This window comes from Spironucleus salmonicida, chromosome 8 (assembly GCF_000497125.1).
Source record: "Spironucleus salmonicida strain ATCC 50377 chromosome 8, whole genome shotgun sequence".
Taxonomy (NCBI): Eukaryota; Fornicata; order Diplomonadida; family Hexamitidae; genus Spironucleus; species Spironucleus salmonicida.
This window is the reverse complement of record NC_090603.1, coordinates 627,195-653,921: the sequence shown is the minus strand read 5'-3', so window position 1 is coordinate 653,921 and position 26,727 is coordinate 627,195. Positions and strand designations below refer to the sequence as shown.

Sequence of the window (26,727 nt, the reverse complement as noted above, 5' to 3'; positions counted from 1 at the left end):
AATGTATAACATAATATAATAGCACTTGATCTATTTTAAATTATTGTATTTCTTTTACACCAGTATATCATTATATATAGTTATTATCAAAAATTTGTCTTTCCAAAATGTACTGTCCAATCTCGTATTAAAATTCCCAATCATAATTAATACCAGCTAAAGTTTCCCATATTTAATCAGCTAATACTTGGAGAGAGCTATATTCTCGTTCCAATCTAGGCTAATAGATCTAGCGCCATAAGCAGGAGCAAAAAGAAAACTATATTAAGAATCGCACTCGAATTACTCAAAATATTTAATCATCAGATACATCAACTGAAATCTTTAAAACTTTATAGCCTAATCGCTATTATGGCAAAGAACGAAATTTTGCATTTTGTGATTCTACCTTACCATTACGGAATCAAAGTACCATACCGTTTGTAAACTCACCAATATTAATTTAATAAAATTAAAAGCATATAAAATTAATTGAATAATAGGTTGAAAATCTTTAAAATTTATATCTCTAAAATCTAAACAAAAAAATTGTTATTTTAAACGATAAAGTATAAGAGTCAGTAGTAGAATAAGTTGAAGATAATAGTATCAATCATTTAAATCCTGAATGTGAAATGTAATAGCTAGTTTAGTAAATCGACCAATTTGATTTACATATGAGTTAGTAGCAATCATAGGTGGAAATGCTAGAATCTCATAATTTTATAAGGAAGAATAATGAAGATAGGTAAAAATACTATCAATAGCAACTAGAAGAGTTATACCCAGAGTTATAATAATCAATTAATCCTAGTTATTCATAGTATCCGTAGTAATTTCCTTAATAATAAAACTCTCAAAATTACTGTAATATTACAACATAATCTCAAAATTTCATCTAAAATGAAATTTATAATCATGACTAGGTATAAGATAATAATACTTATGAAGCATAGTAAGACGCATATTATGAAAATTATATGAAATATCTTGCAATGTAACACTGATTTAAAATAGTGTCAATCGATTATTAAATTATTAAGAAAATTGTATTAATGATCACCCCTCTTCACTATATTTATTTTATTAATTGTATATAAACTATAATTTTCCTTGCAGATTTGTTTAGTAAATTTACTCTTATATCATATATCACACAATATAATAATTTTAATTGTATTTTTAATCAATTAACAACCAAAATCCCCAATTTACCCTGTAAATGGTTATTAAATTTGATTTAAACTATTTTATCACTAAAATCTAAAAAACTTTCCTATTATCAAACCACCAAAACCCTAATTCACTCACGGCTCCACTGCAAACTCGCCGCCAAACTCACCTTTGAGCTGATCAATCAAATCCATCAGCCTGCCGGAAACTCGCCCTTTGACGTTGATACCGTTACATACCTTACGATTGTCGTCAAATTTGACGTCGACGCCGCATAGCTCGCCGTTCCAGCTTTCGCCCTTTTCAAAAACTGCGCTTTCAAGCTTGTACCCGCTGCAAATCTGCTCTATGGCTCCTGCATCACCACCCACTGTCAACACGCCGCCAGGGAGCTCGTGTTCGTGAAATTTATTGCAAATTTCGAACAGTTCGTCCTCGTTTTCCTCCTGATTTTCAAGTTTACTCGAACTTTTTCTTTCCAACATTACTTATATCACTTAATTTTTATTTGGTAAAATTAGTTTCTGCATATGTGATGTTTAGCTGAAAGCCAAACTGATCCAATGGGAAATATTGAACATTTCGTAGGTCAATTGTAATGGGATTTTGGTCATCAGGTAGCGCGAAGTTGAGCCGAATTTCTCGATTTCTAAACCTGTTGGATTCACAATGACTTTTTTATCGTTAAAAGCGATCTTTTAAAGAAGCGGAATTGACGAACTCGAATTATGGTAAAAATCGAAGTCGAAAACGTCAATTTGGCAGTTAATTGTGAACTTTTGCTCTATGTACTCTCCAGTTGCTTTTTTCTTGATTTAAATTTGATTTTCTACTCCCTCAACTTCAAAATCGGTAACAAAATTACGTTGGATAACTTGGATCGAATCATCAAAAATCGACTTGAAAGTTGGTATATTTACAGCGGCAATAGAGTTTTTGTTGACTTCTTAAATCAGATTTTGTTCGGCACCTTGCTGTACCGTGACTTGATTATTCACACAAACTAGATACGACTTTTCGACCAAAAGTTCAGTAAAGAACTTCAAAAATTTCAATTAAAACAGGTCCTAAACGAACCCAATTCGCTCCTTAGGCTACTCAAATTCGATTTAGTAGGTCTTATATTTATCAATTTTGAACATCTTCATTTCGTCCTTAACGCACGATTAAAGTACTGGACTACTGAAATCAGCCAAAAACAGTCCATCACGCGTCTTATTTCCGATAAAATTAATTATATATTATTTCTATTCTTTTGTTAAAATCAAAAATTTCTTTCCACTGAATTTTCCTTCTTAACGATATACATCTTCATATTTAAACTAATATACACTATTTGCCATGTCAATCACCTGATTTACGTCATATTTACTCTCAAAATGCTCATTTTACAGATCTTCAACCAAAACTTCGTAATTCAGCAGCTAGAGCTCATCCCGAAGTGTGCGGGTCTTTTTCTCGCTAACTTCGCGGACTTCGATATCGTAGCTGTCGATTTTAACCGATTTTTTGCCTCGAATTTTGGCCGAAATCAGCGTTTAGAAGATTTTACTTTCTAGCGTTTTTTGGCTCAAATCGCAAATTATGAGCTTATTCAGAGGATTGTTAATTTTTTCTTTCAGGAAAAGGAGCGAAAAGCCGCTCAAAAACGTCGCATCGAGGCTGAAAATGACGTCGGAATCGTCGAACTTTTGGATTGTAAAAAGTGACTTTCCGAGCGCGTATTTCTTGAGATTTTGCGGAATCGCTTTGTCACAAATGAGACTGATTTTGAGCTTTTTGAAATAGTTTAGCTACTTGAGTTCTTGCTGAAGATTTTCGTAAGTCCGAAGAAATGAGCCGATTCCGTCGCAGGGAATGAAAATTTAGCCGTTTTGAGAAATTGTATTTTTTAAAGAAGTGGAAATTTATTTTGAATTCGCAATTTGAAGTGCTGGAATTTTTTTGGGCTCGCCAGAAATCGCCAATTGGAGGTTTTGTAGCCCCAATTTCGTGAGTGCGTGACGGCCGGTCTTGAAGAGGTGTTCTGCGAAGAAAATCTCTTCCCTGAAGTAGTCGGTTTTCAAATTTATCGCTATTTGGTCGACTGATTGCTAAATGATGAGAACAGAAACTTATTGGTTAAGCACGATCCAGGAATTGAGCTGCAAATCGCGTTTTTGCTCGATTGAGAAAAGGTCGGTTTGAAAAAGCGGTTAGAGATGTTCGTCGATTGGAATGTGGTTGTTGTAGTCTGTGATTGTTTGGTAACGCATGTCATCGATTGTGAGACGGATTTCTTCAAAAAGGAATTCTGGGATGAAGAACTAGCCTCTGTAACCGAAATGACGCAGAAATGGAAGCGCGCCACAGCACAGCTGAGATGGAGATGTTATTATGATTGCAGACAGTTCTGGGGCCAGTTGCTTGTACTATTCGAAGAACTGCTCATACGGCTGGCGAATTCCGCAGTTAATGAGGAGCTAGAAGTCTTTGATTTTAAGAATTGTGGCTGAGATCCCTTAGTTTTAGAAAATCTCGTGCACGACAAGTCTAGGATTATGAGACATTTAATTAATTAGAAGTGGAAGAGACTGTATATGTAATACATATTATTATATGATAAATAATTTATAAATGCAAAAATGCCTCCTAAAAGAATATATTGTGATTGCCATGGCGTTATTCATCCACTAATTGAGTGTAACGGATGGGCTTTGTCGTGTTAAAATTGTGGAAATATTTATTGTGAATAGCAAGGTAAGGGTTCATGTCTATTTTGTGGTTTTGATACGTTTAATCTAAAAGAATCTAAAGATAATTCAGATTTAGTTTTTAGATCTTTCTAGTAGTCATTTAAAAAAGATTAGAATAACGAAATAGCTAAGTAGTTTAATATTTCTGAATTAACAGAATACCCTGATAGAATAGACGCAGCTACGAAAGAGTTTAGGTAGCTAGTTTATGGTAATTTAGAGGAAATTGACATGAATAGAGAAGTTTTAGATGATTAAATATTCTAATTTGATGACTTTGCTGATTTTTAGGAGTACTGTGACTGAGTTAACGATAACTGAACGAATTTTTCTATTTAGCGTTTAATATTAACAAAATTATAATAAAATACATAAAATTTAATAATTTGATATATTTATTAATTTCAAATAAGTTTATAATTTAATTTATTGTAGATTGTAAAGTCCGTTACTTGATGCAAACCCTAAATGCGTAATTATTATTTAATAAAAATAATGAAATACAATAACAAGAAGCCCTTATAACCCTAAAAGATGACCTAGTTCATATAAATTCTGATTAAATCGAACTTTAAGTTTCAAAAAATGAACTCAATCTTACCCCTACATCTATTCTTTTAGAAGACTAGCTTCTAGGACATATTGCTATTGAGCTTACTTAAATATAAATGAGATAAGTTATTTCTTACTTATAAGAGAATGATTCGTAAATAATGTAAATTTTGAAAATTATGTAAGACGAGACTTTTCCAGAATTAGTCAAGAAAGTAGAAGCTGCTATAAAACAAACTTATTTAATGTGAAGTGATGGAGAAATAATGAATATATAAATTAAAAATAAATACTGGTATAATAATAAGTTAGAAATGTAAGATCCTAAATAATAATAAAATAAATTTTAATTTTTTGAGTTATCTTTGTTATAAAATCTTGTTATTTAGTTATAAAATATTAATTATTATGATAAGCAATCCATTATGTTATAAAAATCAGTTGCAAAGTGAAGATTAAATTACTTTTAACTATTAACTATTTAAAATCTTTTAGCAAAGATTTTGCTTTTAACAAATATTTTATATATCTGAAATATATTATAGTCTATACTAAAAACATAATTATAACAATTAAATGCATATTATTCGTTAATTTAAAATAGACTCAAATAAACAACTTTGTTATAATATGTAGTAGTAAGTCACCGGCGTAAATGGTATAAAACATCCAATTTGAATTTTGTAAAGGTGTTATGATTTTATTGTTCGCGAAAGGAAATAATAAAATTGTAATATCTTTTCCAAACCCCAACTTGTCTGTTTTACACCTTTTGCGATGGTGACTTATTATGTATGTTTAAAGTAATACCATATTATTATTTCGTATTTATTCAATAATCGTTTTTATACAGATGTAATATTAATACATCTTTTAGCTTGTTTTCAATTATTAAACAAATAAATGTTACTTTAGAACCAGTTTTATATAAATTTACGTAGTTAAAGTTACATTTTAACTTGAATTTCATGGTTATCTGCTTCAGACTCATAAAAATAAATTATACGTACATATAAAGTTATATATAGATCTCTGAATATAAAAAATATTAGTATTTAGTCTTTATAAAATACCAGTCATTCTATTTAACAATTATTACGCTAAGTTAATGATCTGGTCCTAATAATGTATAATTATTAATTTTAGTATTGAGTATAGTGAATTACCTTCCAATAATTATATAAATAACAGTATCATGTTGAGATCTCCATAACAAATACCTATGATAAAATCGCAAAATTATGAATAAATCGAGATAAAATTTTTGCTGCAAACTTAAGTTGATGCTTCTATGAAGCTTATTTTACTATTGTAAATTTTAATAATAGCAACATATACTTAAAATAAAGATTTAAATACGAATGATTTTTTTAGTCATTTTCAAATCAATAAATACTCAATCTTATTTTATAGGTAATAACGAAGATTTTAATAAATACTATGTATAAATTATTACTTAAAACACCTAGTTTCAAGTAAGGTTTTAAAATAAGTACTATTTAAATAATTTAATTAAACAATAATTATACCAGAACAGTAACAGTTTAACTCTAAATATACATTAATTTAATCATAGGTTTATTACGTAATGTACCTGAAACTATAAAATAATAATTTTTTTACATATATATCAGTTTTTGTATTTTATTGTACATTACGTATGCACTGGATAAACTTAAATTATAAATTATCATACAAATTATGAGGCTCTAACTGTATTTGGTAACAAATTTTAATATTTTCTGTTAATCATTTTTACATCTATTATACAATATTAGGTTATAATACAAGATATAAATTTTGCGAATAATAAAGTTGTGTTATTGAATAAATAAATTACTAAAGCCATTAACTTATAAAGTAAGCTGGGAATATTTATTATTATAAAAGATTCTTACTATATTGCTACAAATAGAAAACTAATAATATATTTTGTCCATTTGATAGCAACTGTAAGTTATAATAATTACTCAAAATAGCTTAAAATATGAAATTGCATTTCTAGACCTATGTATTTATAATATATAATATCAATTGTCTAAGATATTTTCTAGATATGAATTTTTATGATAAAATAAGCCATAGATAAAATTTACTGATATTATTTTATATAAATGTTTATTACTATTTTCTAATTAAAATGAATCAATATTTCAAAATATATACCATTATACTGATATTAATTCGATTACATAATTATACAAGGACTAAAACGACAGCAAGTGGAGAATGTACTTATACTGATAATCCATGTGTATTTTACACATACTATCCCACAAACGAGGTAGAAATATTCTAGTATATACTATTTTCTGATAACTCAATCATAACAAGCTATGACTGAAATTATGTAGAAAATTTGACTACTAAAAATCTGACGCATGTAAATAACCTGCTTTCATCGATAACTATTTTTTAGACAACGATTAAACTTGTAAAATGTATAAAGCCAGTCGTGTCACTTGTTCCAAATTCGTAACAAAGTGTACATCCTACAGATAAGGATTTTATAGAGCTGACTACGAATACATGTCTGATATTTTGGTCAACCCATAAAAGTTGCATTTCTTCCAGTGATTACTACTGTGAACATAATACTAAATATTGATTAACAGGTTGTTCTGTTTCTATCTTCAGGCTTTGATTTAGTAGTTTAAGAATAAGGGTGTAACCAATGACAACAGGAAATAGAAAATCCACAACCAAATATAAAGAAAATAGATATTAGAAATTATGACCTCGTGGTACTTGCCCGACCTACATTTAAACTATATAACTGAATGTAAATGTAAGGAGAAGAAGCATTTTAGGAATTACAAATTCACTAATACATATTACTTTAAGTATTTAGTTGAGTAACTGTATAACTAGAATGGTGATAGTACGAATTAAGGATATAGATACGAGTTAACCAATGTAGTTTATTTCTAACTTGCGTTCAATAAAGATACTGCTAATATTTCAGGATGAATGGTTATAGGAATAATGATAGCTGCTTTAGTAATAGTTGGTGCTATTGGTAGTGAGCTAACTTACTACTTCATTAAGAGCGTAAATAAATGACTGATTATATATTTTATAAAAAATAAAAGGCGATTTAATAAATAATAAATGCATTATTATATATTATACGATAGATAAGGGATTTTAAACTATAATATTACACAAAGTGAAAGTGGTAATAGTATTCCTAGACAGATATTTTCTTAATACGTGGATATTATTTCAAACTGATGAATACACAATTACTATTTTTTTAGTTCAGTGTTATAGCTTATAGATAAGTGAAAGTGTGAATTTTAAAGATGAATGATAATATTTAAAAATATATTATTTAAATAAAGTAAAGTGACAATATAATAAGTTATTTTATTGTTAAAATAATAAATATAAACGAACTTTGTATTAATTCTGCAATTATAGCAAAAAAGTTTACTGGCGATAACCTAATTATTATATATTTTATGGTAAGCATTTTTGGAGTGTGGATAAGTTTATATGGATTATTATAAATATAACTCCAAATTATGTTATGATACACTACTGGATTAAATTAAATTCATCGAAATTAGAATAACAATACATTTTGAAAAATAAGGTTTAATTGCTATATAAAGATATTTAATCAGTAAAAACAGATAGATTATTTAGTATGTTGAGTTATTATATAATATCGTGGTCAAGTTATTAATACTACAAATGAACAACTGCAACGATCCCAGCTGTCTGGCCTGTCCGACTGACAAGGACGTCTGCGAAGTTTGTAATGCCGGCTATACTCTAGATGACGACCGGATCTGCAGGTTCTGCACCGACAACCCAAAGTGTGCCGGGTGCTTTCTCATAGGCACAGAGCAGAGCTGTCAGTTCTGCCTTACACCCTTCACCGGCTGGAAGTGCGACACGGCATGCCCACACGGACAGAAGCAGTTCAACGTCATCGCCTGCCAGGCCACCAGCTGCTCCGAAGCGTCCCCCTGCAACGGCATCGGTGCCTGCAAGTTCAACAGCAAGTGGGACTTCGCGTGCCCCTGCGTCGAGCTGAACGTCGACTTCAACTGCGCAGCGCTTCCAGCCTGCACGGTCTACAACTGCAGGGAGTGCCGGAAGGGCGACCAGACTACCTGCGAGATCTGCCACGACGGGTATTTCTAGTACAAGAAGAAGTGCGTGCCCTGCTCCGAGACGAACTGCAAGGAGTGCGGCGTCGACCTCGCCCTCAACTTCCGCTGCACGGCCTGCCCGGTGCCCCGCAAGGGCTACAAGTGCGACACGACCTGCGCCCTGGGCTTCAAGTAGCTCAACATCGACGAGTGCCAGCCCATCACCGGCACCGAGTTCGGTCCCTGCAACCTGAAGGGGTCCATCACACGGGCCCCCACCGGCACGGTCTGCCAGTGCATCCGCGGCTACTCGGGCGTGAACTGCGAGAACTTCTTCACCTGCGACGTCTCGAACTGCGTGACCTGCTCCGCTGTAGATTTCTGCGGCACCTGCGAAAATGGGTATTCCATTCGAAAAGGCTACTGTGACAGGTGCGATTAGCCGCAACAACTTTTAACAATTTCCGGTAAATGTGGGGCGTGCGGCTTTGTACCGAACTGTAAGTATTGCGATGATGGGGAAATTAATAAGTGCGCTGTATGTGAGAACGGATATAGCAATGTGAATGGTGAGTGCGCGGATATCAATAAGCTGGGCAGTAAAGATATATAAGCGATGATTATTGGGTTCTTTATCTGTCTTCTTATTCTGATTATTGCAGCAATTACTATTATTTTCCTGTTTTGGAAATAGAAAAGGAATATTTACTATAAGATCGAAAATTACGGTAAAGAGGAGGATATCAGCACGAAGGATAGATTTTAGTTTGTCAATGCCTCTAAAATTTTTAACAAGAGCCAAGAAAATTTTCAGCCTACTAAGGGTATGAAGAAGTAGTTATCTTTTAAGTTTAACAAGCCTGAAACTAGAGACAAGACAACAATTGATTTAACAGAGAGTGTTTTGCCAGATAACGAGGAGTGATATTCATGTTTAGCGTGAATGAAGGATATTTATAGTGAAAATATTTTTAATATAATGATAAATAATCATTTTATTTGAATTTAAATATATAATATAAATATTCGTCACTATTTTTAACATATCTAATTGAATAAATAAGGTAGGTACGATTTTATAGTTAAATTTTTATCTCAAAAGTTAATAAATCACTCATTATCCGTCATGTTACAAATTCACTTACTTATACAGTATTATTTTTTGGTAAAACATGGTAAAGTCTGTTCTTCATTGTATAAGGACAGACCTTAGGGCGTGTACTAAAACTCCATCATTTAATAACCGTACAAAGTTTCATCTATAGTGCAAATTGGAATTTCCCTCGTGTCTACTTCTATTCGAATTCCAGCAATAGTATCGACTAGAGTGGAAATGCAATCGCTGCGGAGGATATGGACTGATTCTCCTGCCAGATCTACAGCAGTTTTAAATTTATCCGTACTTACAAACATGACCTTATCTCCTAGTGTGACCGTTACCGGTACCTAGCGCTGGTCTGGAGTAAAGAGAGTTCCGTTCATTTTTAAATGTTTACAGATGTGACTATATAATTATAATACAGATTACATGAGCAAAGTGTTTCACTATATAATATTTTGAATATGTATTAGTTAGTAAATAGACTAGTAAATATATAAAAGTGTTGTATTTTATTAATAGCTGCCAACTAAGTGTAAGTTTATTAAAAAGTGAATTGAATAAATGATCTAGGTTATAATTTTTTAGTAAATATAACCAATTTTATAATCTGGTAAATGCGCAAAATCAGATAAACTTCTAAATATATGGAATATTTGTAGATTCATTTTAGCAGAGGTAACTTAAATGATTAGAATTTATCTAATATTAATAAATACAATATATAAAACTATGAAAGTGTTACTTGAAATACCATTTTATATAAAATCTGATGTGGAATAGAAATTATGTTTATTATAAAACTAATTATAAAGAAAGCCAACGATGGCGGAGATATTTGATGTTAAGATAAATAAAAATGATATTATAAGAAATAATTAAACTAAAATGATATTGTATTACCTTATTCAAGCTCTTAGAAACATATTCTACATGCATAATATAATAGAATACTCTCACCAACGACCACCTGACATATACATACCGCTACCTGCCATACCGCTACCAGTCATGCTATTTCTAACAGAAGTACTAACAGGTAAAACAGAAGGGCTGGTGTAGCACTGGCTTCCGACCATCGAACCTCTTACTGAAGTTGATACAGGTAAAACCTAAGGAGCAGGAGGTTGAGGAGTAGGGACATAAGGAGGCGAGGTGACAATTACTTCTACAAAAACAGTGATAGGAGGCAAGCAACCACCAATAGTGATAGTTGCTTTTGCCTATCCAGCATGTAAACCAGTGATTAATACATCTACTCCATATGCTTCATAATCTAATCTCTGCATGAACTTCAGAGAAGTGGTAGCTGCAATCATAAAATCACCAGATACATCAACCATACAATTATTAGCATTATGGGAAAGGAAGGTCACTGTAACGGTTTCAGTTCTACCCTATTACAAGAAAATAGGTTAAATAGTTTTATAAGTTGGGGTAGGATAATCAGAAATCTTGACTAACTAAGGGCCTTATGCACAATTCAGTTATGGAACCATAGCGGCACTTTAGGATGAGGTCATGAATTCTCCGGGAGTTGGGCTGGACATGTACATTTATAAAAAAAGAAAAAGAGATTTCTGGCGCAAATAAATTAAAGATATTATATCATATAAATATTTAAATAATTTTATACTCATACACCATATTATATATTAATATATCTAATTTTTCTATACAAAATGACTCTTCCAACACCGTTTTAAAACGTAGCAAAATCATTCATAACCGAATTACTAGGCAGCCTCAACCATTAGTCAAAGCTGTATTAATTCATCACAGTGAAATAGAGCAAAAATTAAGTTAACTTGTAATAACTGTATTCAACCAAAATTCAATTATTATACGATTACAAGCAATACTCACACTTTTTGCAGCCGTCACCACTTCCACCAATCTCTCCTCTATCGCTCACGTCGCTCTCAAATTTTTCGTACAAAAAATTCGCGAAACTCTCAAAATTATTGGCCGAAAGCCATTTGAATTCTGTTTTTTCGTTCCAAAAAGTCGACTCCCAGACGTCGCAAAAGGTACAGAAAAAACTTAAGGAGACCTGCGAAATGCAACGAGTTGTGCCAATTTTCGAGCTGAAAAATGTCAGCGACGGCAAGGTCATAAAAGGGGGAAAGGAGTTTGTTTTGTGTCAATGCCACATCTGCTATGTTCTATACTTCTTGGATCAAAACGGTGCAATCACCAAAGGCAGCAAAAGCGAGCAAAATACAGTTTTCGAGTTCGAAATTCGCGAGGTCGACGGGGGGAAGTAGATTGTCGAAAACGGAAAATTGGGCGTTTTTGGGGTTTGATGGAGTGGAAAATATTAAATTTATGGAGTGGAAAACCGATTTCAAATTGAGTGATGGAAATCTTGATATAAGGAATTTGTAGTAAGTATTGGAGGATAATTTTCAGCATCATAATTGATTAGAGGGAAATTATTAGGAACTTTTAGATTTAGAAAAACTCTTAACATAAAATGTAGTTTTAAAATCTTTAGTAATGTATAATTATTGATTTTGATATAAGAAAAGGTACGAACAGCTGCTTATAATATAGAAATAATTGTTAAGAGATAATTTTGTGGGTTAATACGCATCGATTTCGGAGTTTAGAGCTGAAAGTAAGATATTATAGGCTAATTGGTGTTAGATGACGATGATTTATTAGTATGTAATTAAATATGTGCTGGAAGTGTATATAGTCACTTGGATTTATTTAGAAGTATTCTGGTTGAAATGAAGTAAGTGAAAAATAATATCATTAAAATCGTATTATAATTGTTTAATTCTTATAAAGATAATATCAAATTAAGATGCGAATTACTTAATTAATAACTGTTTTATTTTAATATGCATTATTGATGAATAAAATATTTATATTACTAAATTTACTATTAATGATATTATATATAATATCTTTTAAATAAGGATATTAGGTCTAAATGAAGCGAGCCCAACTTAACTCAATATTTATTTATGCTCTGATTATGTTCTAATACCAAACTTTAAAGTTCTAATTAGAATAGACTATTTCACGATATTTCCAAAGTTAAATTACATGTCATTCCTTGTTAAGACTTTATTTGATTCGAGATACAGTAAACTTAACATCCTTCTTGTTATTTTTTGTTATAGGTTATAAATTTAGGTTTTTAATTAAATATCTTACATTATTAACACTTTTACCATCTATTGTGATGATGTACATTGATAATCATTCATATGATTATGATAAAATTTAAGTTTTAGTTTTAGTTTTTTCTCTAATTTAGTCTTTAGATATTGCTATAGGTCTAAATATATTGCTATAATTAAACTAAATTCAATATTTTTCGAATTGCATTGTAATAGGATAGATAATGAGTCTTCTTTGTTGTTTAATTGTAATTCTTGTTTAAGAGAGTATGGGATATTTTTTCGATTACTTTTAATTTAAACTCTAAATTACTTAATAATTTCTTGTTTGTATTACAATAGTAATATTATACAACTAATAAATATAAAGTAGTCACTATGTTAGCCGTTATAATATACAGTTATTTAATACACTACTTGGTAAAAATTTATATAAAACGGTAAGTTTGTCATTGTTCTTTTCTTTATTTTAACTTACTACGTATGGAAGTAATTATGAATTTTTGTATAATCTAGTTTATTAGCATAGTCAGTCTTAGTTCATGGTCAAAAAGTATTATTTGGGATATATTTTATCATCAATTATATCTTATTATATATTTAAACATGTAAGTAGAAGATACCATTGTAAATTAATAATACTTGTAATTATAATAAGGCTCATATCTATTACATAATAAATACAATTAGGAATTCGTGTTTTTATAAGAGGTATTATTTACGGAGTTTGTAGTTCTTTCTTATGGTTGTTTTACTAAACGGATAACTGTTTATTTGTCAGAGATTTTATGGTTTTTTCAGAGATTTTATTAAGTATTGTATAAATGTTCTAATCTTCCGTTATATAATTATAAATAAATTATATTTCATAACATGATTATTTTAGCAAATTTTCTAAGGAATTCATGTAAACATATTTCTAAAGTTTTGTATTTCTTGTTTTTATGATAGTAATAAATACTATTTTAGAAAAAAGAACTCACAAAATTTATAAATGAATAATCAAATAGGTGTCCACTTATTATAATACTCAATATATTTTAGTTATTTTTAATTAATTTCTACATAACGCTTTAGTTTTTAATTTAGAGGACCTTCATATTTTTACTGTAAATCGAGTTTTAAGCTAACAAATTATAGATCCCACTAATCTTATTTTAAATTCTCATAATTTTGCACTGATTTTTCTTTTTTCTTTTATTAAATTTTCAAAACATTGCGCTTGTAAATATTCTATTATTCAATATCTTTAATTAAATTTAATTCATTTTTTAGTATTAAGCTTGAAGACTAAGGGCGTATATCTTTTGTTTAATATATTAAAGCGGATGAAGGTAGCTAACGCGGAAGCCTAATTGACTAAGACTAGGTTTCAATATTTCTTTTTGATTTTTATTACTAATACTGAAACTATTTAAAAGGATTAAGTTACTAAACCAAAGTAGGCATTTATGCAGTTGGTGAAATAGTACGAATTCTCATTTTTAATAATTAATATGTAGATATAATTTTTAATGTTTATTTATCCCAGATATAATTAATATTATATATAATTTAATATTTTCCGGTTCATTGTCCATTCCTTATTATACATGAGCGGAATGGAAACTTTAGATGAAATCATGAAAGAGCTGGAGAATAAAAACGCTCAGAAGAATAAATCAAAACAGTAGGTAAATTAATAATATATATAACCTGTATTTAATCCTTAATAATAATATTAGCCGCTGCCATATTAATAATTTCCTCCTTAACCCTACATGGCTTAACCATATCCTCCTTAATAGTATCCTTAGTACTAAGCACCATATATGCCTCAGTATCCAGTTTAGTAAACATTTTCCCCATTTTAAGGTGGCTAGGTTTAGCAATAACCTCAATAACCATAATAGAGACATTTTATTTCACCTGAGCAATCAGCTGAAATAGATATTACTTCTGTTATTTTAGATAAGGATAAACTATATTAACTATATGTAGGTAATGTTCCTTAGAATGCTACCTAGTAGTAATTGAAGTCTGTTTTTGAATCATGCGGAGAAATATCTGATACACATATTTAACCATAGTAAGGTAAAACAGGATTTGGATTTGTGAATTTTAAGACAAGAGAAGGGGCTGTTGCAGCTTTTTAGAAAAGAATATTTTTCATGGGCGGAGAAAAGCTAGATTTAGCTGGTTTCCATAAATAGCTCACAATAATCCTTAGAAGAATCCCACCTAATGTAAATGAAGAATAATTTTAGAAAATTATATTAGAATTTTATACATCTAAAAACTGTTCTGATATCTATTCTTATGTATAATTTGCGAATGCTAGATTTGGCTCATCTGTATATTTACATTTTCTAAGTATTGATGAAAGTGTCAGAGCTTTCGACTTACTCACCCCCATTGATTTCACAAAATTTGCAACAGATAAAATGCATATGCTAGATGATATGAGTTGTGCTGTTTATGTTACGAATGAAGAAGTAGATAGAAGATAGAAAGCAGGACAAAAGCCTAATCAGAATTTATAAAGAGAAATTCTTTAATATCTCTGTGTTAGGTTTGTTCCTAAAAATGATGTTAAGTATTAGTCAGGTGGAAATCCTTAGCACATGTAGTAATAATAGATGCCTATGTATCAGCCTTAACTTATTTAATAATAACCATAATATTAACAATAAAATTAATATAATATGTAAAATTAACAACAATAATATAACAACAACAGATAAGACTCTTAATAAGTAATATAAGATAATAGTATTTATATAACAGGTTTACCTTTTGGAATCACCTAAGATGCTATTAATGCAACATTATCATAATTCGGAAAAGTCAATTAGGTAACTCTAATTAATTCTAGAGAATCAATGGGATAGAACCCTTCTGCAATTATTTACTATATTTCTTCCTCTTCTGCACAATAAGCGTTACAGACTGGCTCTGTAAACCTTGGCGGGTAGGACATAAGAATTAACCCCCATAAAAAACGCATAAGATGATTTCATTTTTTCATTCATGATTATTATATTCTATATATATTATTCCCATTTCCAAATATTTTACATCCACCATCCGATTATTTAGAATAATCAAAAAATTATTAAACCACAAATACTACTAATTCTTATTATTATACATTTATATTGACATTATCACTCCCTTCCACTTCCGTTCCCATTTACACCAGAAATCTCAATTTTACTCATCCCGTCCTAAAATCGCGTCCTGATAACAGAATTCGCATGATTAAACATCCCTTCCTTCAAACTTACCACAACAAACTAGCTTCCGCTAAACTCCTGTTATATCAACTTTCCGATGTTGTGAGTATGAGACAAATCGAGCGCAGCGTCAATTTCGTCTAAAATATAAATCGGAGAGGGCTTGTACCGCAAGAGTGCCAGCGTGAAACTGAGCGCCAAAAGCGACTTCTGGCCGCCGGATAACCCAGAAAGTGTCGTTTTCGTCGCTCCCAATTTGACCGAAAATTGAATTCCATCGGCCGTGGGTTCTATTCCCGCGTCCGCTCCAGGAAGTAAAATTCCAAAAATATTTCTAAGTGATATATCGACGGAATGGAAAACCGAATTTAAAGCCTGAGATTTTTTGAGGTCCACTTTTTCGATTACGGAAAGTATTTTTTCGCGGTCCTGAGATAGTTTCTGCTGCATTTGGATCAAGTTTTTGGCCTGCGTTTAAAGTGATTCTAAGTTGGCGGTGGTGCCTGAAAATCCGGTTTGCTGGTCGTGCAGATTTGCCAGTTTTTCGAGATTCGCTTGGAGCAGAAAATTTACGTTTTTGGTCGAAATTTGGGTTTAAATGTACTGCTGGGCGAGCGAAACGTCGTCGATCAAGTTTCCACCGACTAGCCGTTGCGCGAAAATATGGAGTGGAATTTGGGTTTTGTTTTGAAATTTGTGAAAATTCGTCAAATTTTAGCCAAAAATTTCTGCATATATTGATGTAAATTCCGCTATATTTTTGATATTTTCTACGAGTGATTTTTCTGTAGAAATAAGTGTTTATTGTAATTCTTTTAACATTTAAATCGAAGCCGAAAATTTTTGTTTTTTCTGTTAAATTTCGTCTTCAAGTTTAAGCAAATCCTGCTTAACAATTTGAATTTCCGCTCCATTCTGATGTTCTTATGCAAGTAAATTTTCAAATTACCCGGTAGTTTTTTGATGCAAAAAGCGCTGTTTTTCAAGTTTCTGACCGTGCTCCAAAAGCTCCTAATTGAGCAATTCGAGCGTCTCCTGATACTGTTATATCAGTTTCTCAATACCCTCATAATCTTGGCTCAGCGACTCGATTTGCAGCTTTATTCGGTTGATTTCAGCCATTCCGGAGCCCTTTTCCAAATTTTCCACTTCTTTTTTGCACTTTTCCACTCCAAAATTCACAGTTTTCAGCTCGTTTTCGATCACTTTTTGGTCGCGCTAAACGGCTTAATTCGACGTTTTCTGGTGCAGAATTTGCAAGATTTGGTCGACCGCCAGAAGCTTCAGATTCTGCGCCTGCGCCGTCTCCGAAAGCGCAGCCAGTGTCTGTTTCAGCCCCTTCAGCTCAAGCAAAATCTGCGGCTCCTGCAGGCCGTCCCGGAGGCCGTTTCTGTCCGTTTTGTAGCCGCCGAAAGTTTGCTAAAATCCCTAGAAAAACGCTTCGGTTTTGTCTAATTGGGCGTCGTCAGAGGACTCCGGGCGCGCTGCCGGGCGCTAAAGGCGCGTCAGGGCGACGAATTCGGCCAAATACGTCGTTTTCGAGTGCTGGCGGCTGCCGCCGGTCACGATTCCGTGCGGGTCCACCACGTCCCCGTCGATCGTCACGCAGCGCAAGCCGCAGGCCTTGTTGTAGGCCGCGTTTTTGGCGCTTTCCAGCGTGCCCAGAATCGCTGTCGACGAGAAAAGGAAATCGAAAATGGACTTGAAAGCGGCTTTTTTGGGCCGAATGAAGTCGGAAACGAGCGCGCCCTTGTTCGAATGGAGGACCTGGAGCTGCTGCTGCGTCGGGTATCTGCCCTGAATGTTGTCCAAGGGCAGGCACGTCACGCGCTGCGTGCACTGCGGCGATGAGACGAACTGCGCGGCCTACTTCGCGCTCGAAAACACTAAATTGAAGAACTTGCCGCCAGACGAAATTTCGAGCGCTTTCAGCAGCTGGCTCTCGGAATACCCCAATTCGCTGGCTTTCTTGACGTCGATGTCGCAGAGCTCCAAAACGGTGCCCAGAAGGCCGATTTCCTCCTTCATTTCGATGTTTCCGGCCATGTTGTAAATCTGCGGCCCTCCGCGGTTCCCAGCGGCAAAACAGGCGTCCAAAAACGTCTTCTGCTGCGTTTAAAAGTTCTTTTTGAACTACTGGATTTCTCGTTATATCACATCCTTTTCTTCAATTTTCCGCTCCTTTTACCGCTAAATCTCACGTTTCACAGCATCGCAAAACGCCTAAATTGACCCCAAATCGCTCATTTCTGGCAGCTGAATCCCGAGCGATTTGCTCAAAATCGTAGCTTGGGAGACCAATTTCTGCTCCAATTGCTCCAAATTCATTTTGAGCTAATTGTCATTTTGTTGTGCTTAAACTTGATGTGACAGGATCAAGTTTGCCCGGGAGTTTACGTTTTCATACTCAAATTTGGTGTCTTTAGTTTCTTGAGTTAAGCATATTTTGAGCTGCTAAAGTCGATTTTGGAGCTCGTTCAAAGTGATGAAATTTTGCGTAAAAATCGCCTCCTGAAGGGCCAAAATGACGTCTTTTTCGCCGCAAATTTCGTAAAATTGGCTCATGTAGAGCCTGTCGACAGATCCTGTGCGCAGTAGGGCCAATTCGGACTCCAGAGCGTCTTTCTGATACTGCAGTTATTGCAGTTGCGCTTTGCAGGCCTGCATGAGACTCATTTTATCGTCATTTAGCAGAGTATTTAGCTCAGATTTGTACTTTTCGCTCCTTTCAGTGACTTATATCAGTTCGGTGTTCTTACGCCGAATTAGCTTTTCTTGACTCGCAATTTTGTCTTTTTGAGACGTTTCCTGCTGTAGCAAAATCGCGATTTGACTAGCAAGTTTGTCGATTTCTATCGTAAGAATGTTCTTATCCGGGCTTTCTACAAAAGTGTTTTTTTCTTGAAATTCTGCGTTTTTGACGATAAAGCGAGCTTCGATTTCCTGCAAATTCGACCTCAAAATGGCTTCATTTTGCTGCAATTCGACCTGTTTTTGCTCGTGCTCAGCGATCAAGTTTATGTTGTTTTGGACGCTCGCGAACTCGTTCAGGACCTCCAGAACCGAAATCGCTTTTTAGACGCCAGATAGTTCCAGCGAAATTTTCCGCTCCATTTCGAGTTTTTTAATTCTGGGCTGAATCTCCTCCTCGATGATCTGCTTGATGTGGTTTAGGCGCTGCTGCTTCGAATCGAACGTTTTGACCGCCTCCTTTCGATTTTGGTCGTAAAGTGACGTTCCAGCGGTCTCTTCTAAGAGCGAAAGAAGTTGTGGCGGCTTCATGTTCAGAATCGCTTGAATTCGGCCCTGCATGATCAGGAAATTCGGGTTGTTAATGTTCATGGAAACCGACATGAAGAGCTGTTTGATCGATTTCTGTTTCGCTAGTTGGTTGTTCAGGAGGTACTTTGTAGTTCCATTTTGGAGGATTTGCCTGGTAATTGTAAGATATTCGCTCGATTCGTAGCCCTAGGGGGACAGTTTCACATTTTGGTTGTTGAAGATCAGGGAGACTGAAGCTTTTGTTATTCCGGCTTATCCCTGCTTATATATCAGATCTGTGAGCGAGTTGACGCGAATTCGTGATAATTAAGAGATTCCGAGAACGAAGCAAATCGCGTCTAGAATGTTGGATTTTCCAGATCCATTAAGTCCTGTAATAGCAGTAAAACTGCGGTCAAGTGGTCTGATTCTGGTTTGCTATGCGTACGACTTAAATCCATCAAGGATTATTTCCTCAAGCCACATTTGAAAAGGAAATTTTTAGATGAATATTATCTTATATATTATATAATATTATATTAAATAAATTTTTGAGATGTAGAGAAAACGTGTAATAAACGTATAAATCGACCAACTACCCCAAAAACTGATACTTTAAATTTCAATCAGACAACAAGGCTGAACCCGACCTCCGGAGCTCCCCCTAGCTTAAACTTTCCGCCCACCTCGAGCAGTCCGCCAGCCAATCCTACTTTGAGCCCAGTTCCAACCGCTCCCAAGCTGTCGATATTAACGTTAATTTGGCCCCCAGAAACACCAAAAACGACCCCAGCACTGCCCTAAACCTGCCCAGCACTCCCCTGAAGTTTCCCAGCGATCGCAAATCGCTCGCCCTGGAAAACGGCCCCCAAGGCCGCAGTTTTCGTCGAATTGACCTGGCCGACCACCTGAATGCCGTCCTTTTGGTACTTCAGCGCCGCCGCCTGCAAAGTGATGCTGCGCGAGGCGACGTGCACGGCCTCGAAACCGGCAGAAAAAGCGCCCAATTTCACCAAAGACGAACCAGCGAAAATCCTGCCCCTCATGTTGTACAGGAGCGAGCTATTCGCGTTTTCGGTCAAAACGTGAAGTTGCTCCCTGAAATTCACGTCGTGCTTAACGTATTTCCCCTGCTTTCCCTGGATGGCGTCCTGGATCGTCTGGTCGAAAATTGGGGTGAATTCTGCTGTAGAATTCGTCTTAAAGGCCGCGGAGCCCAAATTTAGCGCCATTTGGGCGTTCGCTGCCGTGTCCAAATTCGCAGATCCGGAAAAATAGCTTCTAGGCGCCGCTTGCGCAGCGAGCGAGATTTGCGACGGCGTCAACGTGGCCGAAAATGACGTTTTTGGGGTGGAAAACGTCTTCGTAAATTGCATTTACGAGTAGCCGCGGTCGTTCAGGACCGAGTTAACGTCAGAAAATATGTTAGCGTACTCTCCAGGATTTGCAGACATTACCGAGCTGGAGTGAAATGTATACAAAAGTGGTAGCCAAATTATATTACAAATTAGAAAAATTATATGAAGTAATATATAAAATAATATATAAAAGGTTTAAATAAATTTTTAGGAATTATAGATTATTATATCATTTAATGTGTTAGTATATTTTCCAGAAAATTTAAAATGTCAGTTAAGCAGTAGCAAGACTCATTTTTAGACCGACAAAAGTAAAAAGAGACCGAGCGAAAGGCAATGGATGCATATTCTAAAGGTGAGAGAATGCTAACTTAGGCCCTGTAATATGCTGTTTAACACAATTTTTTATAAATTAAAATATCAACACACCCTACTGTATCTACAAAATAGAAAACGGCATAAATAAATCCTTTAGAAGAACTTACTAACCTATACTCCTCTGCAATTGATTACTACTCATAGGCTATTCAGTTTTAACTAACGAAAATCTCATACTATTTTGCTCGTGCGAAGACCTATTTTATATGCCAAGAATATCATAGGTATGTATTTGATCTATCTATTGCACTCCATATAGACGAGGAGAATTATGCACTTTATGTAGCTCGGTCTCATGGGTTTTACAAGCTTAAAAAGCTTAAAGAGGCAATTTTAGACCTAGATTTTGCTATAAATAAAGCATTATTTTTATAAGAAGAGTTTAGAACTTTAAGAAAAGTTCCAGTCGGGCCTGGAGAGCTTCCACATGACATAATCTAGATTTCTAATTAAACTTTAGCTGATTTATATTACAGAAGAGGCGTTTGCAAATATGATCTTAGAAATTGGTCTGAATCTATTGAGGATTTCTCAAAATGTGTAGAATTAAGCGAAAATTTTGGTCTAGCTTATTCTCGTAGAGGTGCTGCTTACCTAAAATCAGGTCCAACAAAAGATGGTAATAAATCGATTGCAGATTTAAGGAAAGCTGTTTAATCAGCAAGTTAGAACAATTCAATGCATTTGAGGTATTACAAACTTGGGTAAGCATTGTTAGAAACTGGCAATAATCATTCTGCTGTTGAATCATTTAGTAGTGCAATAGAATCGGCGAGCTAATTTTTATAAGAGAAGAAATCCAATAGACGTAAAAAATCCAAATAAATCGATACAAAATCATTGTAAAAGTAAGTCATCCTTAATTGGTATTAAAATTAAAAATTTAGAATTATGGAATTTGATGCTCCAGAAACTACGGAATTGTTTGATGAACAGTTTGAAAATTAGGATGAAGAAATTGTTGAAAAAGAGTCATTCCCTGAATTTTATGCGGCTAGAGGAAAGGCTAAAGCCCTTTTAGGCTATCATATTGAGGCATTATAAGATTTTTCGACATCTATTTCTTTAGAGAATAATAACGCTTAAACTTATTTTGAGCGTTCAGCAGCCTTCAGAATCATGGGGTAATATGATAAAGCATTGTAAGATGTAGAATTTTGCGCACGCAGAAAACTTAATTCAGACGTCGCTTATAACAAAGCTATTATCTTAGAAAATATGGGTCAAATAGACAAAGCATTAATTATGTATGAGTCAATATTAAAGTCCGTTTTCCATCGTCAATTCACATAATAATTTCTTTCTGAGTTTGCGGAAAATTGTTCAGTCATTGACTCAGTTATTATGTAATCAAATTCAAATGAATAATTCTAAACTGAAAAAATAACTTTTCCTCACATTCAATCATTATATCATTGTGCATTACTGCACCGTCAAAAACTAAATTTTCCTCGTGCAATCTAATTAATATAAGAAGCAATTTAAATTGACAAACTTGATGAACGGTATCATGATCTTCTTTCTATGCTATACCATGATACATTGAATTTCGATTTAGCTATTAGTTCTAGTGAAACAAGTATTAAATTACAATAATCATAATAAACAGGAGTAAACTGGGAAAGCTTTTACATTAAGGCTGTCTGTGAAATGTAGAAAAGAAACTACAACCAAGCTCTGTCTGATTTAGTTAATGCATAATAACGCCCAGGAGGTGGGATGAGAGAAAAAATTATGGCAGCTAAGAAAGTAGATTGTGATAAAGTTTATGGCCTTTTGGCTTGGTTACCACCAGGTAGCCCACTTGCTACAGCATACCATATAGCCGGTGGTGTAGATGCAATTCCTAAGGATCCTTTGAGTCCAAGTAGCGCTGCCCGTGGAAATGATGGAAATTAACTAGTTTTTCCGCTTCTTGACTTATTCGGAGCACTTCCAGGTCAGTATAATACGTTTATTATGAAAAAGAAAGCCGAATGCTTGTTCTATCTTGAAGACTACGTTGGCTGTGTCCGTGGAATTAGTAAAATGTTAGAAGAATTTGATTTCTAGAGTGAAACACGAAATGGAAAACGCAAAATCACCTAAACCTAAGTATTGGTTAGGAGTAATTAACCCATTCGTGTTCCTCATGATGATTAAATCGTCGAATCAGATTGGTTGAGTAACATGTTAACTGTAGACTTAAATTCAGAAGAAAGGGAGTTGCTATACTAATTATATTTTTTGCGTGCTCGTGCATTAACCTAATTAAATAGATTTCCACATGCTTTAAAAGACTGTGGAAAGGCTCATTTTGTAGTTGTATCTGGATAGAAATACAGATAAAAAGTATGTTAGGGCGTTGGTAATTTATTATTCTTTATGAGCAAAATCTATGCATACTTAAGACTTTATAATAAGTCATATCATTGCTCTCGTGATTGTTTGATTAGTGGAATCCCGTATTTCGCTGTTCATAGGGCTTATTATATGTAAGGAGTGGCGTTGATATATGCTAATCGGTTAGAGCTCGCCACAAAATGTCTAACTCTTGCACTTAGAACGCATTTCACGGCTAGAATGGCTAGTTATATAAATGAGCGGATAAATTAAACTGGAGTTATATCATTACCAAGTCTAGAGGAGATTTCGTTATTTTTAACTGCAAATCCGTAAGATATATCAAATTTGTAGTTAAATATTCCAAAAATTTAGGAAAATTAGTTAGCAGAGGGTACTGATTTGTTCACATATAAGATATTCTCAGATTTACACAAAACTAGTAAAAAATCAGAGCTACCAGATGACCCAAAGTAAGCACTATAGTAATTAGTTCCAAGAATTCAATAACTGGAAAATCAAGTTACATAGGCTTCATTTAATAATTTAAAATTCTAAATCAAACCTTTTGATGACTTTCTATTAATGCAAAATAAAGACTTTTAACCACCTTCAGCTCTCCCGAATTAACTGCTATCTCTAATTTCTACACCAAGAGTTTGGGCTTGCCAATAAAATGCATTTTATCTCCATGAGCGCGCTAAAGCTTTTTAAAAGCTAAATTTGCATGAATTAGCATGTGACGATTTTACAATTTTGATTCGTCTGGATCCTAACAATCCTAGGCTTTATTATGCACGGGCGTTCTCGCTGAATAAGCTCGGACTGTTCGAATTCGCTGCAATTGATTTTATGAAATCTCGCTAATTAGATCCGTAAAATCCGTTGTTCTAAATCGACTTTGAGCGAATTTCGTCATAAATTGTCGAAATTGCATCTCCCGGAAATGAAGAATTTTACGTCCCTCCAATGAGCCAGATCAAGGAGTTTATCGGCACCGAAAGACGAAAATTCGATGCATTTTACGACGTATTCAAGGAAGTGGAAGATGTGTGTGATAGGCGCGAGTGGATCTATTACAAGAGTAGCGAAGTTATGAAATTGGTCAGTGGCATCGAGGGAAGAGTCGAAAATGGAGGACAAGGCCAAAGCGAAAGTTCTAGTGTCTCAGAGGACGAAAATGAAGAAAACGAAAGTGACGATAAGGAAACCGAGTGAGGGTTTGTGTGCTAATTCGTGTGATTTAAGATGTGATATAAGCCAAAGCGAATTTAACGAAAAATGAAGTTAAACGGTTGAGAAAACAGATTTAATGATTTTTGGGTATCTTGGCAATATAATAAATAGCTGTAATGTAACACCAAGGAAGGACGGATTGTATCGTAGTTAAATTTGCATGATATTTACATATTTTACGCATTTAAATTAATGATAAATTCTTTTAGTGTAAATATGTAAACTTGTAAATACGGTAACGTGGAACATGTATAAGATTATTTACAAGCTGAGCATTCTATGTTTTGAGTAGAGTTTCTATCAGTAATTATTTTTCTAATTAGAACAAAATATCAAATATTTAAGATAGTTTTGAAGCTAATACCTTCAAAACAAGGAATACTTTGCTTAACATATCTCTATAAAATAGCACTCGATTGTAAATTGTATAAAATTATTGTATAAAAAGAATTACCGTTTTAATAATTAATTAAACTTTTAATATGTAATGCTTTTTAATAACTATGTTTTTTAAATTAGTAATTTATTTGAGAACATTTTTCTTATATATTTAATATTATAGTATACTAGAAAACCCTAAATAATGCAAACACCTATTAAGCTACCCTAACTAACCACTCGGTAAGTACCATAAAGTAACACATATTCCCTTATAGAATAGCGTAGGTAGTTTAATATGGAAAAGAAAAGAATGTATATTATTAAAGAGTATAGCTAACAATTTTTAGGAAGAATTGGTGAAAATTTAAGCTCAAAAATGGTAGAACACTAAAGATTAGCAGCTTTAAAAGTGAAGAAAAATGTAGATAACTAAAAAATAGTGGCTTTCATATCCTAAACTTTTCCAATGCACAAAAAATAGGAGAAACTGCTAAAAACAGATACAAACGACGAAAAAATAATAGCAATCTCTACTGCAAAGTATGATATCATTTCTATGCAGGTCTTAGATGCAAGACGAAAACAATAGACTAAGCGTCGTCGATAGGGCAACGGCAAATAATGAAAATTACCATTAATGTAACTGATACAAAGCCATTCATCACAATAATTTTTTTCTAGTGAGAGTAACCATTCTTTATAATTCAGCTTAACCTACCCACAAATAAGTCAGTTTAGAAATTTACTAAAATAAACAATCCCTCTCCACTAATATTAAAGCGTATTATTGTGCAATATCTAATATTATAATGAAAATGTTTGATAGTGTTGAAACCGATTTCGCACCATTCCCATTCGCTAGATCGTAAAATTCGAGGTTTAATGCTGATTTCACAGCTCTAAACACATATTACGAATAATTTGGTACCTAAAATTCAGCATCCCCTCCGCTCTGTCTCCCGCCAGGCCTCGTTGCCCCACCAGCACCGAGACCGGACGAGTCGCGCCAGTTCCAGCTCTACATCGGTAGCCTGCCACCAAACACAACCAACCAAGACCTCGAGGTCGCATTTTCGCCCTTCGGTGACCTGGAAAACGTCTTCGTGCAAGCGCCCAAATGCTTCGGATTTGTCAATTTCAAGGAACGTGATGCGCTGGTGAGGGCCTGTCACCAACGTAAGATTCTGGTTCGGGGCAGGGCGGTGCAACTCTCCGGCTACCACAAAAAGCTGACGCTGATCCTGTCCAACGTGGCCGAGTTCATCCAGGAGGAGGCGTTCCAGGGCTTAATAGATCGCTACCTGACGGGGGACATCTTCTGCTACGTCCAGTTCGTGTACCCAAACAGTAAGTTTTTTGTGTACCTGCATTTCATTTCCGAGGCCGAGAGCAACAGCGCGCTGAAATAGTTGCAGGGCACCAGCTTCGGTAAGTTCCTCCAGGACGTTTATCCTGGCATCTCGTTCCCCCAAATCTTTGTCAAGCGTTTCATCACAAAGGAGATTCGGGAGACACAACACCAGCACGCTAAGGTCACAACGTAGGTCGGTATTTACGTCAGTGAGCTGCCCATGGATGTCTCTGATTCTAGCATCCGTACGAATTTTTAGGTGTTTGGGACCGTTTCCAGTCTCTCAATTTTGAACACCAGGCAGAACCTGAACCAATCTCCCTGCGCTATCGTGTATTTTTCGGACGACATGGCAGGCGAGGCGGCAATCAGAGAAGGTCAGATGAATTTTGACGGATAGTTGGTTACCATCAAGAGGCATATTAAGAAGCAGATGTATAAGTGAAGTTC

General features: G+C 34.1%; 16 protein-coding genes across 16 annotated transcripts; 8 read left to right on the top strand and 8 right to left on the bottom strand. All coding sequences in view use genetic code 6, as the record gives it.

Annotated features, from left to right (window-relative positions):
- Positions 1-107: 107 nt before the first annotated feature.
- Positions 108-986, top strand: SS50377_28088 (uncharacterized protein; the record flags this gene model as incomplete). Its single annotated transcript, XM_067911864.1, has 1 exon — positions 108-986. One exon carries the CDS (start codon positions 108-110, stop codon positions 984-986), a length of 879 nt encoding a protein of 292 aa, XP_067760886.1.
- A 300-nt stretch (positions 987-1,286) lies between these two features.
- SS50377_28087 (uncharacterized protein) lies at positions 1,287-3,701 on the bottom strand (the record flags this gene model as incomplete). The annotated part of the gene is made up of 1 exon (XM_067911863.1): positions 1,287-3,701. One exon carries the CDS (start codon positions 3,699-3,701, stop codon positions 1,287-1,289), a length of 2,415 nt encoding a protein of 804 aa, XP_067760885.1.
- Positions 3,702-3,731: 30 nt separating this feature from the next.
- Positions 3,732-4,193, top strand: SS50377_28086 (putative zinc finger motif, C2HC5-type-containing protein; the record flags this gene model as incomplete). Its single annotated transcript, XM_067911862.1, has 1 exon — positions 3,732-4,193. The coding sequence occupies one exon, from the start codon at positions 3,732-3,734 to the stop codon at positions 4,191-4,193; it is 462 nt and encodes a 153-aa protein (XP_067760884.1).
- A 2,391-nt stretch (positions 4,194-6,584) lies between these two features.
- On the bottom strand, positions 6,585-7,244 carry SS50377_28085 (uncharacterized protein; the record flags this gene model as incomplete). Its single annotated transcript, XM_067911861.1, has 1 exon — positions 6,585-7,244. One exon carries the CDS (start codon positions 7,242-7,244, stop codon positions 6,585-6,587), a length of 660 nt encoding a protein of 219 aa, XP_067760883.1.
- An 894-nt stretch (positions 7,245-8,138) lies between these two features.
- SS50377_28084 (Cysteine-rich membrane protein 2) lies at positions 8,139-9,467 on the top strand (the record flags this gene model as incomplete). The annotated part of the gene is made up of 1 exon (XM_067911860.1): positions 8,139-9,467. The coding sequence occupies one exon, from the start codon at positions 8,139-8,141 to the stop codon at positions 9,465-9,467; it is 1,329 nt and encodes a 442-aa protein (XP_067760882.1).
- Positions 9,468-9,679: 212 nt separating this feature from the next.
- On the bottom strand, positions 9,680-10,024 carry SS50377_28083 (uncharacterized protein; the record flags this gene model as incomplete). The annotated part of the gene is made up of 1 exon (XM_067911859.1): positions 9,680-10,024. One exon carries the CDS (start codon positions 10,022-10,024, stop codon positions 9,680-9,682), a length of 345 nt encoding a protein of 114 aa, XP_067760881.1.
- A 573-nt stretch (positions 10,025-10,597) lies between these two features.
- Positions 10,598-11,197, bottom strand: SS50377_28082 (uncharacterized protein; the record flags this gene model as incomplete). Its single annotated transcript, XM_067911858.1, has 1 exon — positions 10,598-11,197. One exon carries the CDS (start codon positions 11,195-11,197, stop codon positions 10,598-10,600), a length of 600 nt encoding a protein of 199 aa, XP_067760880.1.
- A 126-nt stretch (positions 11,198-11,323) lies between these two features.
- On the top strand, positions 11,324-11,947 carry SS50377_28081 (uncharacterized protein; the record flags this gene model as incomplete). The annotated part of the gene is made up of 1 exon (XM_067911857.1): positions 11,324-11,947. The coding sequence occupies one exon, from the start codon at positions 11,324-11,326 to the stop codon at positions 11,945-11,947; it is 624 nt and encodes a 207-aa protein (XP_067760879.1).
- Positions 11,948-12,055: 108 nt separating this feature from the next.
- On the bottom strand, positions 12,056-13,228 carry SS50377_28080 (uncharacterized protein; the record flags this gene model as incomplete). Its single annotated transcript, XM_067911856.1, has 1 exon — positions 12,056-13,228. One exon carries the CDS (start codon positions 13,226-13,228, stop codon positions 12,056-12,058), a length of 1,173 nt encoding a protein of 390 aa, XP_067760878.1.
- A 549-nt stretch (positions 13,229-13,777) lies between these two features.
- On the bottom strand, positions 13,778-14,224 carry SS50377_28079 (uncharacterized protein; the record flags this gene model as incomplete). The annotated part of the gene is made up of 1 exon (XM_067911855.1): positions 13,778-14,224. The coding sequence occupies one exon, from the start codon at positions 14,222-14,224 to the stop codon at positions 13,778-13,780; it is 447 nt and encodes a 148-aa protein (XP_067760877.1).
- Positions 14,225-14,367: 143 nt separating this feature from the next.
- On the top strand, positions 14,368-15,768 carry SS50377_28078 (RNA recognition motif-containing protein; the record flags this gene model as incomplete). Its single annotated transcript, XM_067911854.1, has 1 exon — positions 14,368-15,768. One exon carries the CDS (start codon positions 14,368-14,370, stop codon positions 15,766-15,768), a length of 1,401 nt encoding a protein of 466 aa, XP_067760876.1.
- A 153-nt stretch (positions 15,769-15,921) lies between these two features.
- SS50377_28077 (Chromosome segregation ATPase) lies at positions 15,922-19,737 on the bottom strand (the record flags this gene model as incomplete). The annotated part of the gene is made up of 1 exon (XM_067911853.1): positions 15,922-19,737. The coding sequence occupies one exon, from the start codon at positions 19,735-19,737 to the stop codon at positions 15,922-15,924; it is 3,816 nt and encodes a 1,271-aa protein (XP_067760875.1).
- Positions 19,738-19,877: 140 nt separating this feature from the next.
- On the bottom strand, positions 19,878-20,705 carry SS50377_28076 (Tom40; the record flags this gene model as incomplete). The annotated part of the gene is made up of 1 exon (XM_067911852.1): positions 19,878-20,705. The coding sequence occupies one exon, from the start codon at positions 20,703-20,705 to the stop codon at positions 19,878-19,880; it is 828 nt and encodes a 275-aa protein (XP_067760874.1).
- A 171-nt stretch (positions 20,706-20,876) lies between these two features.
- On the top strand, positions 20,877-24,527 carry SS50377_28075 (Tetratricopeptide repeat protein; the record flags this gene model as incomplete). Its single annotated transcript, XM_067911851.1, has 1 exon — positions 20,877-24,527. One exon carries the CDS (start codon positions 20,877-20,879, stop codon positions 24,525-24,527), a length of 3,651 nt encoding a protein of 1,216 aa, XP_067760873.1.
- A 601-nt stretch (positions 24,528-25,128) lies between these two features.
- On the top strand, positions 25,129-25,551 carry SS50377_28074 (uncharacterized protein; the record flags this gene model as incomplete). Its single annotated transcript, XM_067911850.1, has 1 exon — positions 25,129-25,551. The coding sequence occupies one exon, from the start codon at positions 25,129-25,131 to the stop codon at positions 25,549-25,551; it is 423 nt and encodes a 140-aa protein (XP_067760872.1).
- Positions 25,552-25,741: 190 nt separating this feature from the next.
- SS50377_28073 (RNA recognition motif-containing protein) lies at positions 25,742-26,722 on the top strand (the record flags this gene model as incomplete). Its single annotated transcript, XM_067911849.1, has 1 exon — positions 25,742-26,722. One exon carries the CDS (start codon positions 25,742-25,744, stop codon positions 26,720-26,722), a length of 981 nt encoding a protein of 326 aa, XP_067760871.1.
- Between the last annotated feature and the right edge of the window lie 5 nt (positions 26,723-26,727).